Here is an 18279-nt window from a genome sequence, read left to right as displayed (position 1 = left end):
CTCCCTTCAGAGAAAGGTGCCTCCTTCTTTGATTATAGCCAGTGTTCAAACTCCACAAATCCAAGGCTCTAAACAAACTAGACTAGAAGTTCCTGGTCCCTAAGGAAACACATTTAATTGAAATGAAACAGGACAACAAATGCTGTCCCATCTTTAAAGACATGCAAGAAGGACTGCTATTCTCTGAATATGATTTGAAATTCCACAAACTAGTCAGCAGACACTGGTACAATAAATATGACAAAAGCATCCAAGATGTATTTCTGATTCCTGAACACCATATTTTACAAAAGAGTCAATGGACTAAATCATGTTTCTGCCTACGCAATGACAATTTCACTCTGGAATCTGAGTATTTGACTTTATCTGAGTCACCTCAAACACTTCCAGCTAAGACAAACTCACCTCAGTTGCAGTTAACATTTTAATTCAAAAGCAGTCACACAGATCTTTAGGGGAGAAAACAATGAAAGTTATTGTTTTACCTGTGCTACTTCTTCAAAATCTTCATGACGCTTCTGCAAAGCTCTGGCCCGATGAAGAGATTTCCCTACACCTGTATGTTTGCTCAGGAACGCCTCTCCATGGTTCTCGATCCAGTCCAGCACCTACAATGAAACATACCCACATAGGCCATAAAACAATGTCCTGCCTTGTGCGGTGTCTAGCTCTGTCCAATGAAGACACTTGGGACTTTGGCATCCCATATTGGAGTGCGGGTTTGGGTCTCAGCTCCTCCACTTTAGATCCAGCTTATTGTTAATGCACTTGGGAAGGCAGTGGAAGATGGCCCAAGTGTTCGGACTCCTGCCACCAAAATGGGAGACCAAACGGAGTTCCTTGCTTCTGGTTTTAGCCTGGCCCAAATCTGTGTATTATGGCCATTTAGGGATTAACCACAGGATGGAAGATGGATCTCACTTTCTCCCCACTTTTCTGTCACTCTTTCAAATACATGAGTCTTTTTTAAAAATTTTTTAAAAGATTTATTTTATTTGAAAGTCAGAGTTACACAGAGAGAAAAAGAGAGGCAGAGAGACAACTACATGAATCTTTTTTAAGAAAGTGTACATCTTTCTGTGTACAAATGTTACATGTAATAATCATTAAATTAAATCTTGCCTCATTTTATGCACAATTGAGCCACCAAGCTGATGGACTTTTATGAAAGGTGCTGGTGATTGAGTCAGGGCACCACTTTAACTTTTAATCAGGTTCAATGCTTCACAACTCAGGCATTTTAAATTTAACTACGGCATTAATTTTTTTGTATCTCTTCTTCAGAATAATGAAAACACACAAGCAAAACATAAAGCTAAGAAATAAACATTTAATACATCTCCATCCTGGTCTTTGAAGGTAATTTATCCCATAAACTACAATGTTGCAAAAGCTAAGCATTCCATGAGTGTAATGATTTAAAAGTTCTTGGTAGCTGAAATCCAATTCAGTGGGGAAAAAGAGTAAAACAAGTGAGTGCAATCTGATGTTTTAAAGTTCACAGTTGCAACTCAGTGGTTCACTGGTTCAAGTACTTAAGAAAACAGAGAACACTGCCAATATCTAACAAAACATTTACACTATATCCAATGTACGCTCTGTCTCTCTTTGATGGAAAGGGGAAAAACAGCAACAAACTAGGTCAGTGCTGTCTTCAACTAAAAACTTTTTTTTTTTTGACAGATGGAGTTAGTGAGAGAGAGAGACAGAGAGAAAGGTCTTCCTTCCGTAGGTTCACCCCCCAAATGGCCGCTATGGCGGGAGCTAGGCTGATCTGAAGCCAGGAGCCAGGTGCCTCCTCCAGGTCTCCCATGCAGGTGCAAGCGCCCAAGCACCTGGGCCATCCTCCACTGCCTTCCCAGGCCACAGCAGAGAACTGGACTGGAAGAGGAGCAGCTGGGACTAGAACTCGGCGCCTATTAAAAATTTCTAAAGAAGTTATTTAAATATTTAAATATAGCTGTTAATATGCTGCTAACATACTGAAGGTTCATTCATATTCTGCATGTTTGCAACCATGATACCACCTTAGTCCATTCCAGCTGCCATAAAAAAATACCACAGGATCAGTAATTAATCAACAACACAAATTTACTGCTTACAATTCCCAGAGGCTGGCAAGTCCAAGATCAAGGTGCTGGAAGGTGTGCTGTCTGGTGAGGGCTTGCTCATCCCAGACAGCCTTTTATACATCCTCCAGGGTGGAAGATGGAACAAGCTACCTCAGGCCTCTTCTATGAGGGCACTAATTCCATTCATGAAGCTGAGGCCTCGAGATCTAGTCATCTCTCTAAAACCCCGCTTCTTAGTACCACCACATTGTGGATTACATTTCAACTTTTGGATTCTGAGGGACAGAAACACAAGAGTCCACATCAGGATACCTAAGTAAACAGATCTAAACAGTTTTGGAATAAAAGCACATGCCCAGGAAAGATGGATCTACAGGGCAGTAGACCAGTTATAGCATTCCACTAATGATAAAATAAAACAACTTGTTAACTTGTGGTTCACTGCTAAGCAAGCATCGTTTGCTCTTTAGTAGCTACACTACAGAGAGATATGCTGACAGGTACCAGAGAAAAGAGAGGCAGCTGGCTGGGCCAGACTCAACCTGTTCTCCATTGACCCAAACCAGTGACTCTCAAGCTGAAGGCTGGCCTGAATATCCTTTCTGCATTAGCAAAGTTGGTTATTAGGCAAAAATAAAGTTGTTGTGATCCTTTACAAACCTACGGTCCTCCGCAAAGTCATGTAGAATTGGTAGCAGCTGAGATCAGAAGTGTGGGCACTGTGGGGAGGGGGCAAAGCCTGGCCAAAGGTGCTCAGACCATGGCCACATATCTGCTTTATAACTATATTTCATTTCTGAATCTTTCTAGCAATACACTCTCCCTCCCAATCATTATTAGCAAAACAAGGAAACTATTAGTGGGTCCATCTATATTCTGTAACTCAGCTTCCTCCATCACTTAGTTCTCCTGACTCTCTTTCTAAGAGCTCTTTCACTCAACCCCTTCATTGCCAGACCCCTCCACACAGACACAAGATCTGGCTGTGTGCTTTTGGGCAAGTTCCTCAGTCCTCCTGACTCCCTGCTCAGTGGGGAACATCACGGGGAGTGGTGAGTATTCAATCATCATCTGTGCACAGCATCTTAGCACCTGTGCTGACCCCACCCATAAACAAGAATCCAAGGCAGGCTTCCATCTTATTTTAATCACCTTGAAAAATATTTCACTGCTTTTGAGCCAGTGAGCTTAGTGGACTATTTCACCATTTTTCTGGAGAGAAAGATGCTCTTTAAGGCACTGCTGCATTTGCCACCTCACTTCAAGGCAGATGGAAAGCCCCTGAGTTGCGTGCATGACAGCCCCTTAGTATATATTATAAAGCACAGGTCCTCTTCTTCTCCTAAAGAAAATGTCTCAACCTTTGAATCAGAGAACGAATCTTCCATCCACTGGTTCACTCCCCAAATGGCCGCAATGGCCAGGGCTGGACCAGGATGAAGCCAGCAGCCAAGAGCTTCATCTGAGTCTGCCATGTGGGTGTAGGGGCTCAAGGACTTGGATCAGAAATGGAACAGCCAGGACTCAAACTGGCACCCATATGGGATGCAGGCACTGCAGACAGAGGCTTAATTTGCTATACCACATTCCAGGCGCTGGGGGTAGTGACCATTTTAAGAGACAATACATAGTAAGTTATGCATGTTTATGTCATATTAAGAGCTCCTTATAAGTCACATTTTATAGCCACAAAATTGAAAACAATTGCTCTTTTGAGTCTAAAATCAGTTTAATAAATACATAAAGCAAATAAAAACTAAACATAACACTCTAAAATATTTTAAATTTGTTCTTTTTATACAAATCAAATTTTTTTCCTGTTGTATAACATAAATTTCCTTCCTTCCTACCCTGCATTCTCTGTGAAATCAAAATCAATCATCTGGTTTCATATATTTTTAGTTTCTTTCTTGTTCAAACACCAATGCCTCTTATTTAAGTCACTACAGAAACCAATCTGGAAATCTATGTGTGAGTGTTGCATGTCAAGAGCTTCTGACTCTGAAACCAATGGCATTTGGGGATTTACAAAACCCCTTCTGTAACTTGATTCCCAATGTAACAATATTGAGAGATGCTGGGGTGCTTAAGAGGCGGTTAGGTCACTAAGAGGGATCGATGCCTTTGTGGATGCAGTAGTTCCCTCTGAAGGTTTTGCAGTTGGAGGAGGCTGCCCCTCACATTTTGTCTCCTTCACTAACATCTGCTTGCCTTTCTGCTTTCTTCCACAAGATGAAGCAGCAAGAGGTCCTCACTGGAAAGTAAGGAAGGGGCTGGTGTTGTGAAGCAGTGGGTTGCAGTTGGTTAAGTCTCAGCTTGTGACACTGGCATCCCATTCTGGAGTGCTGACTTGAGTTCTGGCTGATATACTTCCAACCCAGCTCCCTGTTAATATGCCTGGGAAGGTAGTGAAAGATGGCTCACATACTTGAGCCCTGCCACCTACATGGGCGACAAGGATAGTTTCTGGCTCCTGACTTTAGCCTAGGCCTAGACCAACCCCAGCAGTTGCAGACATTTGGGGAGTGAATTAGCAGACAGAAGATCTCTTTCTGTCACTCTGCCTTTCAAATACAATAAATAATCATTCTAAAAAAAATTTTAAAAGCCAAGTAAATGCCAATATCATACTCTTGGACTTCCCAGCCTTTGAATCCATGAACCAAAATAAACCTCCTTTCTTTATAATTAACCACTTTCAGGCTCATTCTGTTATAGCAACAGTAAATGGATCAAGACATTTGACAAAGCAATATCATTTCAAATTTGGTAAACAGGAGCAGTCATATTTGGCCTAGCAGTTAGGATGCCACTTGGCACACTCATTTCTATATTGGAGCATCTGGTTTCAAGTCCTACCTCCATTCCCATTTCCAGCTTCCTGCCAATGTACACTGTGGAAGGCAGTAGGTACCGCTTAACTACTTGGGTCCCTGCCACCCATGTGGGAAAGCTGCACTGAGTTCTAGGCTCTGGCCAGCCCAGCCTCAGCTGTTGTATTCATCTGAGGAGTGATCCAGTGAGTATGAGCTATCTTTCTCAAAAAAGGAACAATTTTTTTTAATTTTATGGCTATCTATAAGTAGGTGACCAAAAAAAGGAGGATAATTTTCACTTGCTGTTAATTTTTATCAAAGGCTAGCTGGTGTTTAGCATTGCTGAAGGCTATTCAATATTGTGCTACACATTAATGGAATTTACCTATGAAGTTAAAAATTACAAACGAGTTTAAATTACTGGAATCCATATACTCATCCCATCTCAAGCTGGCTGATACTCTTTTTCCTAGAGCTGCTAAAACCAGTGTCTGCGTCATGGTCTTCCCTTTCTAGCAAAGGCCAAGTTTTTAGGGTCTGAAATCACATTATTCATGCCAAGCTACTGATCCCTGTACTGAGAGGCAAGCTAAACTCAAGGCAGCTGTGAAGAGCTGGGCCAGGGGTCAGCACGGGCAAGCACTTCTCACTGATCAATTCCTAGAAGACCAAAATCCTCTGAAGACATTAAAAAACAAAACAAACACCACCGCTCTTCTTAAGCAGCTACTTCCTGCACAGAGGCAGCTGCAGCTTCAGAAAAAGCCCTTTTCTACCTGATATACTTCTACCTGATATACTTCCAGATATACTTCTTGAGCATCAAATTCACCTTACTCTTTGATTAACTCATCAGTAGTTCAGCATCCAGGACGGTGAACTAGCAAACACAATGAAGCTTCTTGGAACTTGAGCCAACTTCTTCATCTTATCCAAGGCTTAGTTTTATTACCTGGAAGATGAGGGGCTCTGACTCCAAATTCTATGATGTGCAAGACATAACTCTTAAAAGTGAAACCTCGGGGGCCGGCGCTGTGGTGCAGCGGGTTAAAGCCCTGGCCTGCGGCGCCAGCATCCCATCTGGATGCTGGTTCTAGTCCTGGCTGCTCCTCTTCCAATCCAGCTCTCTGCTATGGCCTGGGATAGCAGTGGAGGATGGCCCACGTCCTTGGGCCCCTGCACCCACGTGGGAGACCAGGAGGAAGCTCCTGGCTTTGGATCAGCTTAGCTCCGGTCGTTGCGGCCATCTGGGAAGTGAACCAGCGGATGGAAGACCTCTCTCACTCTGTCCCTACCTCTCTGTGACTCTGACTTTATATATATATATATATATATAAAATGAAACCTCTCAGAAGCAGAATTCAAGCCCCATCTGTGGACTCTTGAGGACCTACAGTAAGATACTCACTCCATCACCCTTTCTTTCTCCCCGCTAGCACCCCAAACTCTGTGTTTCTTCATTCATTATATTTCAAAATCAGAATTAAGTCTGCTCTTAAAATACACACTGATTTTTAATACAGAAAGAATAGTTTCTAAAACATGCCATAGCATATCAAGCCCAGTGCTCACAACTGGGGGCAAGTCATTTAAACAATACCTGAGGTAAGTCACGCACAACAAGGGTATGATGCAGACCCCCGCCATGCCCTGCACATGAGAGCTGGTTCTGCTCAACTAAGGGAATGGGAAACGCCAGGCAATCGCTCCATGCACACTTCCTGGACAGGAAGGGGGTGTAAGAAATCAGAGAGGGGTTCATAATGAGGAAGACACGCCTTCCAACTTCACATCATCTACCCATCTACTTTACTTTTTTTTTTTTTAAAGATTTATATATTTATTTGAAAGGCAGATTTATAGAGAGGCAGAGGCAGAGAGACAGAGAGGTCTTCCATCTGCTGGTTCACTCCCCAGATGGCCACAATGGCCGGAGCTGCACCAACCCAAAGCTAGGAGCCAGGAGCTTCCTCCAGGTCTCCCATGCAGGTGCAGGGGCACATAGACTTGGACCATCTTTCACTGCTTTCCCAGGCCATAGCAGAGAGCTGGATCAAAAGCGGAGCAGCCAGGACTTGAACCAGTGGCTTTACCCGCTATGCCACAGCACTGGCCCCACACACTTTACTTCTAAAACAAATATAATTCACCAGTTCTCCTGTTTATTACTCCAGGTTTAATTATATACATATATATGTGAAATCTCTTCACAAAAACACAGTGGCTTAATGAGGGGTGGTGGGCGGGGCAGAAAGTTATTATTTGCAGAGTCTCATCTTGGATATTCTTATTAACCCTGAGCTAAACCAACCCTCTCTCATCACTAGTTAGCTTTTTTCAGTAATGTTCCAAACTTTAAAAAATGATATTTTTTGCATTCTTAGTTTGGAAGTAAGCATAAAATAGCCCAAAGCTGTCCAAAAACTCTTCAAATGTCCAGATGTTGATATAGGCAGGCAGACAGAATAAAACCTATTAGGTCTGTAAGCTGGAGACCACGCCCTCCACCACATTCCCTGTGTGATCTCATGCCCCCTACCTGATCTCCCCTGAATGCTCACCTGCCCACTAGACTATGTTACCACTCCCCTTTGGAAAGTATATAAAATGCAAGGAGCGCCCCAAAATCTCTCTCTGCCTTCGCTTCATCACCCATGCTAAGCTGCTTGTAGCTGCTCATAAGCATTTGCTTACTATTGCGGCTCCTGGCCTGCTCTCTGCTTAGTATGGATCTAGACTTCCCTTTCTCCCTCAGATATAGCTCTCACTCTCCTATGCATTTCTCTGACTGAATAAAATCCTTAAAACTTACCATGTTGTCTGGTTTATTTGAGCCAGTATTCAGAATTCTTCTCTGAATTCGTGGCGAGAACCCACGCAGCTTATTAATTTCGGAAATACTGACAAGAAAAATGGCTTCAATATTATCTGGGAATCTATTATGTATAGCTTTATATCTAGTCATCGAGCTACATAAATATTTATTTATATGTTTATGCACATATATGGGCTCACAAACAATATACACATGCATGGATGCAAACATGCTTACAGTATTCCCTTTCCAGCTAATCCCTAGGCATTGTCATTCTAGGTGACCCTGGCCATGCGCTGGTGCTCAATCTAAGGAAGCCCCCAAACTCCTTGGCTTTGCCCACTCCTGTCCCTTGGCCTCCTCAAAGGCTTGCTGGGCCTCAGCTCCCTGTTCACTCTCATTTGCTCTGGTCCTAAGTGCTCTTATCTTCCTGGCCCAAGGTTACACTCTACATTTTTTTTTTTTTTTTAACATCCATTATGAGCTGGTGGGGATACTTTTTGCTTTTCCGACTCTTCATCTTTCCACTGTTTAACTTCCTGAGCCTTCTGTTCTGGTCCCTAAGTTACTGGATCACAGCGTAGCTTCTCCTTTGTGGAGGGAAATTAGGAGTACTTCCAACTGCCCTCTGATCCCAGCATCCTCCCACTCCCAAGCCAAGTCAGTCCCTTCCTCCCTCCCTCCAGGGCTCCTATGTTCCCTAATTCCAAGTCCTGCAGCAGTCTTATCAGGAGGCACAATCAAAACCACAAGTGTGGGAATGTAAACAGGAGAGGGAGTTAACTAGCTAGGGCTCCCTAATGATCCCGTTGAGTGGGATGAGAAAAATTCCCCCACTCAAAAATGAGCAGAGGAAACTCAGGAATCCAAAATTCTCTTAAAAACTCAGTCTAATGTAGACAGTACTAACCTAGAACTTGTGAGTCAAGCATCCTAGAGAATAGGTTTTTACTGTCTTGAAGGGCAGCAGCCTGGGACCCAAGGTCAAACTCAAATAGTTTCTCTATGGAACAGAGCCCTGTTTTCTTTCCTTTTTAGGCATCTCCTGACTTCCCTCCTACAACTGAAACTTAGCACAAAAACCCTGGTTTTGCATTTAAACGACCAAAAGCTTTACTAAGGGTTTCACCACACTTCCAAAACCTCCCTGCACTGAAACTAACCTTTTAACTTTGCCTTGAGTACACGTCCCTTGCCATTTGAAAAGAATACAAAGTAGTTAGGAACACCCACTTTACAAAAATCACTGCAACAGCTATGCTGTACAGAAGGTACGTAGGTTACACGGATATGGCAGCTGGCTTCACTGATCACCTGACGGCTGACAGCACCTTAAGAGGCATGATTCAAATTTATTCCTTAGCAAAATTACATCTGACAATAACCAAAGACATGCATGCTACATCTGAGCATGGTTATGTTCTATTTTATTGAGCTACTAAACCATCTGCTTAAAAAATATGCTCTTACTAGATTATGAATTCCTCAAAAGGAACTTGACACTGTTCAACATATTTCCTTCAGTACTCTCAGAGCATCACACATTCAATTAGGATATTCTGAAATGAAGAAGGATGTGTGGACAAGAAGAATCTGAGAAGACTAGATTTGTTTGTTCATTCCCAGAGGGAGTTCTCCCAAGAGATCCTTCCTTGGGTGCCATTTACACACAAGGGCTGCTGGGGAAAATGGGTGGCCTTTTGAGAAGAAGGTCTCCTGCCCAAGGGACTTCTCTCAGGGGTGCCAGTCTGCTACAGCAAAGCAGATTTACTGCTGGAGTAACTGACCCCCAACAATCCAAGACCCAGGCAAACTGATGGGGACTGGGAGAGAAGGAAGAAAAACAAGTCCAACTGCATGCTGCTTTGGACTCCTCCTACCACCAGGAGGGAGCTTCAAAAAGTTCAGGTAAGATGGAACTGAACGGTAAGTTTATTTTGGTGGGAGGAAAATAGGTGAAATCCGTGAAAAGATTCTTTCACGATACATACCTTTCACAAACTCTTTGAAGACCCCCTCATATTACCCCATTTGAACACGAATAACAAAAAGCTTTTTCTTACAGAACACTAATGTATATGCTAAACTAGTATACAGAACCACTTAGCATGATGCAATCACCCATTTATTAACTCAACAAAATGGTGAAACAAACCTAAGGCAATGCAAAGACATTATATGATCATCAGGAGATGTGACACAGAGTTTGTATTCTAAGTTAACAATGGCTAAAGCCAGTATTTGCCAGCAGCCAACACAGGGCCATCTTAAGTGGTCTCCCCACACACCACCAGGGCTTACCTCAGACAGGTGGTAAGCACTCTGCAATAGTAGTGAGACCATGCCACCACACCCCTACTAACATCCCTGATACCTTCCATACGGAAATTACGAAATGGTCATGCTTTATGAAGAAAAAAAAACAACCTTAAATTAAACATGTTTTTAGAACTCAAACTCCCTATGCCACTCTCCCACGCTCTGCTCTTCAGGGGTGTGCTGTTAACAGCACACGTTCTTTCAAGTATTGCTCAACAAACAGCACACACTTTTGGAGGGTTGTTTTCATAAAGCTGTAACCATCCCACACCTATTGTTCAGCAAGTTGCTCACTCCCTTCTCTTTCAACAATATTTACAGGATTCTTTTTCATCATCCCAAACAATCGAACGAAAAATACTTATGGTTTATCTAATTGCTCATTATGTTCTGGTGGATTTAGACCGTTTTTGTTTTTACAATTTTATCTTGTGCTGGTAATGCCCTTCAAAAGTAAGGTTTTTCTTTTTCTTTTCTTTTTTTTTTTTTTTTTTTTTTTTTGACAGGCAGAGTGGACAGTGAGAGAGAGAGACAGAGAGAAAGGTCTTCCTTTGCCGTTGGTGCACCCTCCAATGGCCGCCGCGGCCGCCGCGCTGCGGCCGACGCACCACGCTGATCCGATGGCAGGAGCCAAAAAGTAATGTTTTTCCTCATTTATTCTCATCTTAATTCTCCTACTCTACACTTAACATGGCAAAAATTCCCCTATGTGTTATTAATTTCTTGAACTGCAGAAGCACGTGTATGGTTATGATTTCCTATTGTCGGAGTGTTTCTTTGGTTAATCGCATCGAGCTTTGTTCCTTGCTTCACAAGTCAAGCCAACCTAGAGTCCCTTGTTTGCATTCAAAGTTCAAATCATTCCAGATCATTAACTAAAACATGAGCCTTAATGAACAGTATTTTCTATGGAATGTCCATAGGGCAATATATGCAGTGTGTATATTGCGAAACACTTTCTCCTGCTGACCGCCAATGCAATATCCTGTTCTTGAGGGGAAAAAAACCTGGCTTAAAGAACTGGTTTCATAATTATAACAACCCTTCTACATGACGTTTGCTGTTTTCAAATGCAAGCAAAAAACTTAGTGCCAAATCAGGTGGCTGAACTCCCCAAAGGACTTCTTTTCACATGCCTCTCCTCAACCTGCACACCTATACAGTCCAATGGCTTCTTTGTAAATGCCCCCAAAGAGCCTTGTGAAATGAGGTGAGGGTAACCCACACCACCGCTCCCTCAGGTAAGGAAATGAGTTGTTCCTTAGAAAGTGTTATCAGTCCACAGGTGTAATGAATCTTGGTTCAAGGAACCAAGGGACATGAGGTAGGTTAATAATTACATGTAAACTATTAACATCTAGTGGTCTATAAAAGTTGGAGACAATGAAAAGAGAATAAGCATCTGAGCTTCCTACCTTATAAATCGTCCTCTTCAGGACTCCTCAGCATTGGCTCCACCCTCCCCTCTCCCTGCTCTGTCTTCCTCCCTTGGACTAAAGAACACTGTGAAGAAGCATGAATCCTACCAAAATGATCGTTCCTCAGGCACTCTGTATATGTAACCTTCCTAGGACTGAAAATATAAACTCAAAGTCAAAGAATAAATTAAAAGGTACAAAATCACTAAAGATATTCTGAACTTACCAGAGTCACACTAAGTGAAGACCTTTGGTCAATGACACATGCAGAAGCTTGCACTCATCAGGAAACAGTTTGAGTCTCCAAATCCCAGCCCCTCACCTCCAGACGACTCTCAGGGAGATGGAAATCTTAGAGCCACATGCCTCAACAATGCACAGGCTCAACGATGCCTGGAGCAGAGAGGGTTCTGCAACAGACACATCACTGTGGCTCCAGGCCAACTTCCTAGGTGTCGGGGGCTTCCTTCCCTGCAGAGTCCAGAATCTCAGATCTCCAGCAACATCACCCTGCACATTCCTTTGCTTTTCTTTTTGTTTTCTTTATTAAGATTTGTTTTTTTATTTAGAAGAGCAATGAAAGTGTGGGGTGGGAGGGGGAGCAGAGAGCAAAAGAGACAGGAAAGAGAGACCTTCCACCGATTGATTCACTCCTCAAATGGTTGCAACAGCCAGGGCTGGTCCAAGTTGAAGTCCCGAGCCAGGAATTCCATCCTGGTTTTCCACATAGGTGCCAGGGGCCCCAAGTACTTGAGCTATCTTCCGCTGCCTTCCCATGTGCATTATCAGGGATCTCGATAAAAAGTGTAGTAACTGGGACTGGAAATGGTACTCCAATATGGGCTTAGCTCATTGCACTATAATGCTGGCCCCTGTTTTTCCTCTATTTTGGGCAAAAAAATGACTACCGCCTTATTTGTTACTAAGGTTATGTCATGCATTCTATGCTCCCAACAGCTTTTATCCTTAAAATCCCATTGTACAATAAGGAAAAATATGGGAAAATTCATTCATATTTGCTCTTATTTCTGTCAACAACAATGGCAGCAAGAGAGATGTCAACTGCTTAGAAATAAACAAACATTGGCGTCTGTGCTGTGACACAATGAGTTAAGCCACCACCTAAGACACCAGCATCCCATATGGGGGATGGTTCAAGTCTCAGATGCTCCACTTCCGAATCAGCTCCCTGCTAATGCACCTGGGAAAGCAGCAGAGGATGCTCCAAATCTTGGGCCTCTGTACTCATGTGAGAGGCCAGGATGGAGTTCCGGGCTCCTACTTTGGCCTGGTCCAACCCTAACTTCTGTGGCCATTTGGGGAATGAACCAGAGATGGAAGATGTCTCTATCCATCTCTCTATAACTCTGCCTTTCAATAAAAACCCTTAAAAAGAAAGAAATAGACATTAAAGTCTACTTTTCATCAGTGAGATAATGATTAATGATTAAGTTCCTACTATGTACCACAGACTGTGGTCCAACAGCTAGGGAGAGGAGCATGAGTAGCTCATGAAGCAAATGGAAAGCACAAAAATCTGAAATTCTAACACACTGGTAGAAGTATCACCAGCATCCTCCCCACAAATAAATATACCTGGGAATGACCTGTGAGAACAAAATGCACAGCCTCTCCCACGTGGTTCCTCCATCACCTCAGGCACTCAGGGTACCCTGTGTCCCCCATCTTCTCAAATGTTCACCGCACAGGAGTTAATGGCTGTGCATCCTAAACACACATTCTCAGAGCCTTCTTTCAGTCATAGTCAGCAAGGGAGCTCCATTCTTGTCTGAGGCTCACTCACTGCACAAGTATTTCAACGGCACAGCACTCACCATGATCTTTGAATTTGCCTCCAGCCACCTCGCATGAAGGGCACAACACAAAACTCACCTGCTGGACATCCTGCTGGAAAACGCAGAGCTGCAGCCTCTGGTGGAGCCGGACCTTGCGGTGCTGCCAGATGTTCTCGAGCTGCCGCTGGTGATGCAGCACCTCGTGGATGACATCCAAAACGTGGTGCACAGCCTTGGAGTAGTTGGCAGAGGCAGTTAGGGAATCAGAGCTGCCAGGAGTCAAGGGCCGCTGGAGCTTGTCAAGGAGTGACTTCCCATCTTGACTCACCTGCCCACAAAATAAATGTGTGATTATTCCAGACTTATGGCTTTGTCTTGGCTGTGCTGCCACAGTGTGAATATGGTTTGAGAGTGTCCCCCAAAAGGTTCATGTTCTAGAAGCTTGGTCCTCAGTCTGGCGCTGTGAAGATGGGTCAATCATTAGATCAGTGGGGGCAGGGCACAGCCTTGGAAGGGAAAGCATTAAGAGAGCTCATGGGACCTGGTCAAGCTCCGACTTCTTGTCTTGACCTGGTATCTTTCCCTCTTGCAGGCACTCCTGACCTCATGGCACCTGCCATGAGCCTTCACCAGAGCCAGGTTGATGCTGGCCTTATGCCTTTGAAACTCCAAAATCATGAGCTAAATAAACCTTTTACTTTACAAATGACCCAGCCTCAGTTATTTCATTATGGTAATGGAAAAAGAACTAATATAAGTATGTGTCCATTTGTCTTAAATGACATAAATTAGCTAATATAAATTGCAATGTTAGGATATCTACAAATTAAACTTTAAAACTAATAATTTTCGTTTGAGGTATCACGTTAGACTATAACAGATGAGCACAATTTTAGCACTGAATCTTAAAGCCTCCATTTAAAAAAAAGTCAACAATCTAGGCAAGGAATATGAACTTTTTGATTTGGATGGGCCACAATTTTACTTCACAATATTACAAGGAAATTTAAGGGGCCGACGCTCTGGCGTAGTGGCTAAAGCTGCTGCCTGTAGTGCCTGCAGTGCCGGCATCCCATATGAACACTAGTTCGAGACCTGGATGCTCCACTTTTGATCCAGCTCTCTGCTATGGCCTAGGAAAGCAGTGGAAGATGGCCCAAGTTCTTGGGACCCCGCACCCATGTGGGAGACCCGGAAGAAGCTCCTGGATCCTGGCTTCAGATTGACGCAGCTCCTGCTGTTGCAGCCATCTGAGGAGTGAACCAATGGATGGAAACCCACCCCCCACCCCCCGCCACCGCCGCCTCTCCTCTCTCAGTGTAACTGTGACTTTCAAGTAAAATAAATAAATCTTTAAAAAAATGAAATTTAAAATGTTGATTTATTTCATACACTGACTTTAAAAAGTACATGTAATTAAGATACTATCATTTTATGGCAACTAAATGAGCATCTAAAAGGAAACCCATTGAAGTGAAATGGACACTATGAGAGACAATGACATGATCAGCCCTTGTCTAGACTGTTGAGGAACAACTTACTATTTTATTCCTTTTAGTATTTTTTGTTGTTGTTGCTCTGTTTGTTCTACTTAATACCACTGGTTGAACTCTGTAATCAATGCACAATCATTTTTAGGCGCTTAAAATTAGCAGAAAAGTTATCTCTTTTAAATATAGGAGTGGGAATAAGAGAGGGAGGAGATATATAGGTTGGCACATGCTCACTCGGACTTACCTCCAATGGTAGAGCTAGAAATGTGCCAGGGGATTTCAACTCAATCTGACCAAGGAGGCATGTACACAATGCCAGCACACTTGGTAAAGTGATAAGTATAAGTACATAACTGATCAAAAAGATAGGGTAAGTGCCGAAGAGATTTCACAAATAAGACCAATGTATGCAAATAATGAAGGATAGTATTAAAAGGGAGAGAATGATCCTGCGGGGGAAGCAGGACACACAGCAGACTCATAGAATGGCAAACGTCCCAAACAGCACTCCAGCCTCATTATCAACCCTTGGGGCATTTGGATCTCACTAAAAGGCCCATGGAAAGCCATGACATGGTGGCAAAAACAACCTAAATGAAAGATCCTGGTGAACAAGACCTCAGCAGAAGGAACAGGCCATCAAGGAGGGAGGCGCCTTTCTCTGAAGGGAGGAAGGAAACTCCACTGTGATACAGCCTTGACTAAACAAGTTCAGAGTTGGTGAACTCAAGGGGCTTCCATAGCCTAGACAGCCACAGCAGAGAGCTGGACTGGAAGAGGAGCAACCGGGACTAGTACCCGGTGCCCCAACCAGGACTAGAACCCAGGGTCCCAGCACCGCAAGCAGAGGATTAGCCTAGTGAGCCGCGGTGCTGGCCAACTTTTCCTTTAATCTTCTTATGGACTGTAATTTTGCTGGAATGCAACATATTGTTTTTTTTTTTCTTAAAGAAAAGTGAATTTACTTTTATCTAATTGAAAAGCAGAACGCACACACACACACACAGAGAGAGAGAGAGAGAGAGAGAGAGAGAGAGAAAGAGAGAACCAGAGACAGAGACAGAGACAGAGTCAGAGAGAGATCTTCCATTTTCCAATTCACTCCCCAAATGCCTGCTACAGGCAGGGCTAGGGCCAGGTCAAAGCCAAGAAGTTCTGGTCTCCTGGATGTGTGTGTGAGGGGCCCAAGAACTGGAGCCATCATCTGCTGCCCCCTAGGGTGTGCATTAGCAGGGAGCTGGGATGGAAGTTCAGGCCTTGAACCAGCACTCTCATGTGGGTACAGGTGTCCCAAGCAGTATCTTAACCTGCCACACCACATGACGTTCATTTTTCAACATCTGATTTTGAGAATTTATTGGAAGGTTTGGTAATCTCTTTTGAAGGCTTCTAAGTTTAAAACTCATCTAATTCAAGATGAAACAAGGTCAGCTGACAAAATCAAATATAGTAGTATAAAAAAAGTATCAAGTTACCACTGAGTTAGTTCAGCTAAAACAAAGTACGCTCAAAGATGGGAAACTCAAGAGTTCTCTAGGGGCCAGCGCTGTGGCGCAGCAGGTTAACACCCTGGCTTTAAGCTCAGGAATCCCATATGGGCGCCAGTTCGACACCCAGGTGTTCCACTTCCGATCCAGCTCTCTGCTGTGGCCTGGGAAAGCAGTAGAAGATGGCCCAAGTCCTTGGGCCCCTGCATCCACATGGGAGACCCAGAAGAAGCTCCTGGCTCCTGGCTTCGGATCGGCATAGCTCCGGCCACTGCGTCCATCTGGGGAATGAACCAGCTGATGGAAGACCTCTCTCTATGCCTCTCCTTCTCTGTGTAACTCTTTCAAATAAATAAATAAATCTTTAAAAAAAATAGTTCTCTAAAACACAGGCTCCCATTTGCCCCTGAAGTCGCTGATTTTGTGTGGGGACTGTTAATAAAACGATTTTTTTTGTGGGGGAGGCACAATGACCAATTTGCAGAAGGGATTCATTGTGATGAAATGAAAAGAGGCCTGGCGCTCTGAAATGAGCAGGATATTACCACATAAAGAAGAACTGTCTTGAATCCTCTAATCATCTGTGCTAAGCTATATTTAACATATAAACACAACTTTTTTTTGTTTTTTTGCCTACTGTAAACATCACTGATTTTTTTTTCAGGAATGCAATGACCATGTCAATCATGGGAAGTCAGAGCTTGGTTTTCTTTGGAAATTTGCCATAATGATGCCATTCTTGGCATTTGTGTTGTCAATATAACACAGGTCTACAGTACATCTACAATTGCTATGTTCACAGGGGTATTACATATATGGCCAGCGTTTGAGTATCTCCTACTTTATTTTCTGGTGTAGATGTACTTGAGACTTTATGGACTGACATGTATTTTTTCATAAATACATTGCTGCAGTCCATGACTTACATGTTCATGTAAAAATTATATGTGAACATAGATTAAACTACCTATACATTCTGTTTCAGGATCATAAAATCTATTGCACAATGGAGAATGCGCTGCACCTCTTAGAACTGAGAATCACTGATCCGAGTTACGCATTTCATATTGTACAGACTCCAGGAAGAGTACTTATAAATATCCCCACAAAGTTTTACTCCTTATAATACCCACAAGGCACACCAGACAATAAGACTTAGTCAAGATTTGTCAGGAAGATACAAATCAGAAGAGGTGGCAGAAACTGACTGCTGTCCCCACCAAGTCCACTCACAGCTCCTTGACAACTAAACCCCTAAAGCCAGGAACAGCAGAGCTCCAGGCTACAAAGCTGCATTTTCCAGCCTTGCTTATATGAGAGTGCGAATGTACACAGGTAAAAAATGCTGAATGGAAATTACAGGAAAGCTGTCAGGATACTAAGTTGGAAATATGTTCACTCCTCCCCTAGCCCCTATCTGATGTCAAGAACTTGGATGAGATGGCTGTAGCTTCAGCAACCATTGATGAGATTGAGGCAACTTGAAAAACAACAGCCTGCCTGCTAACAAAGGCAACATACACAGAAAGAAGAATCTAGAGATTCTCTTAATAAGAGAGCTACCATAAAGCCCTGAAATGCAAGCCTTTAGACTTCTTTTACACAGGCAGAAAGTCAGTCTATCATTGTTTTGTAACTTAAACCATCAATGCAAAATAAAAAATGGGTTCCTAGCCCTCACCAAGTTTTTAAAAGGCATCCATGTGACACTGTTCAAATTCTACTGAGAAGCACTATCTCAATGACCCTCTTTTTTTAAGATTTATTTTTTTATTTGAAAGGCAGAGTTACAGAGAGGCAGAGGCAGAGACAGAGAGAGAATCTTCCACCTGCTGGTCACCACCCCAAATGATTGCAACAGCCAGAGCTGGGCTGATCTGAAGCCAGGAGCTTCTTCCGGGTCTCCCATGGGGGTACAGGGGCACAAGGACTTGGACCATCTTCTGCTGCTTTCCTAGGAGCATCAGCAGGGAGCTGGATTGGAAGTGGAGCAGCTGGGACTAAAACCAATGCCCATGTGGGATGCAGGCACTGAAGACAGCAGCTTTACCTGCTCTGCCACA

At 43.3% G+C, this 18279-nt stretch overlaps 1 protein-coding gene across 4 annotated transcripts in view; it reads right to left on the bottom strand.

Annotated features, from left to right (window-relative positions):
* TRIO (trio Rho guanine nucleotide exchange factor) overlaps window positions 1–18279 on the bottom strand; it is a 375250-nt gene that overhangs the window by 176818 nt on the left and 180153 nt on the right. For all 4 annotated transcript variants that reach the window (XM_070056594.2, XM_070056595.2, XM_070056598.2 and 1 more), the window contains exons 9-10: window positions 13334–13564; window positions 486–608 (exon numbers count right to left, since the gene is read on the bottom strand). In XM_070056594.2, coding sequence (XP_069912695.1) covers window positions 486–608; window positions 13334–13564 — 354 coding nt within the window. The remainder of the gene's footprint in view (window positions 1–485; window positions 609–13333; window positions 13565–18279) is intronic.

This window comes from Oryctolagus cuniculus, chromosome 14 (assembly GCF_051225735.1).
Source record: "Oryctolagus cuniculus isolate XC-2025 breed Fujian yellow rabbit chromosome 14, ASM5122573v1, whole genome shotgun sequence".
NCBI lineage: Eukaryota > Metazoa > Chordata > Mammalia > Lagomorpha > Leporidae > Oryctolagus > Oryctolagus cuniculus.
Note: the sequence above shows the minus strand (reverse complement) of the source record. Positions and strands in the feature narration are given on the sequence as shown.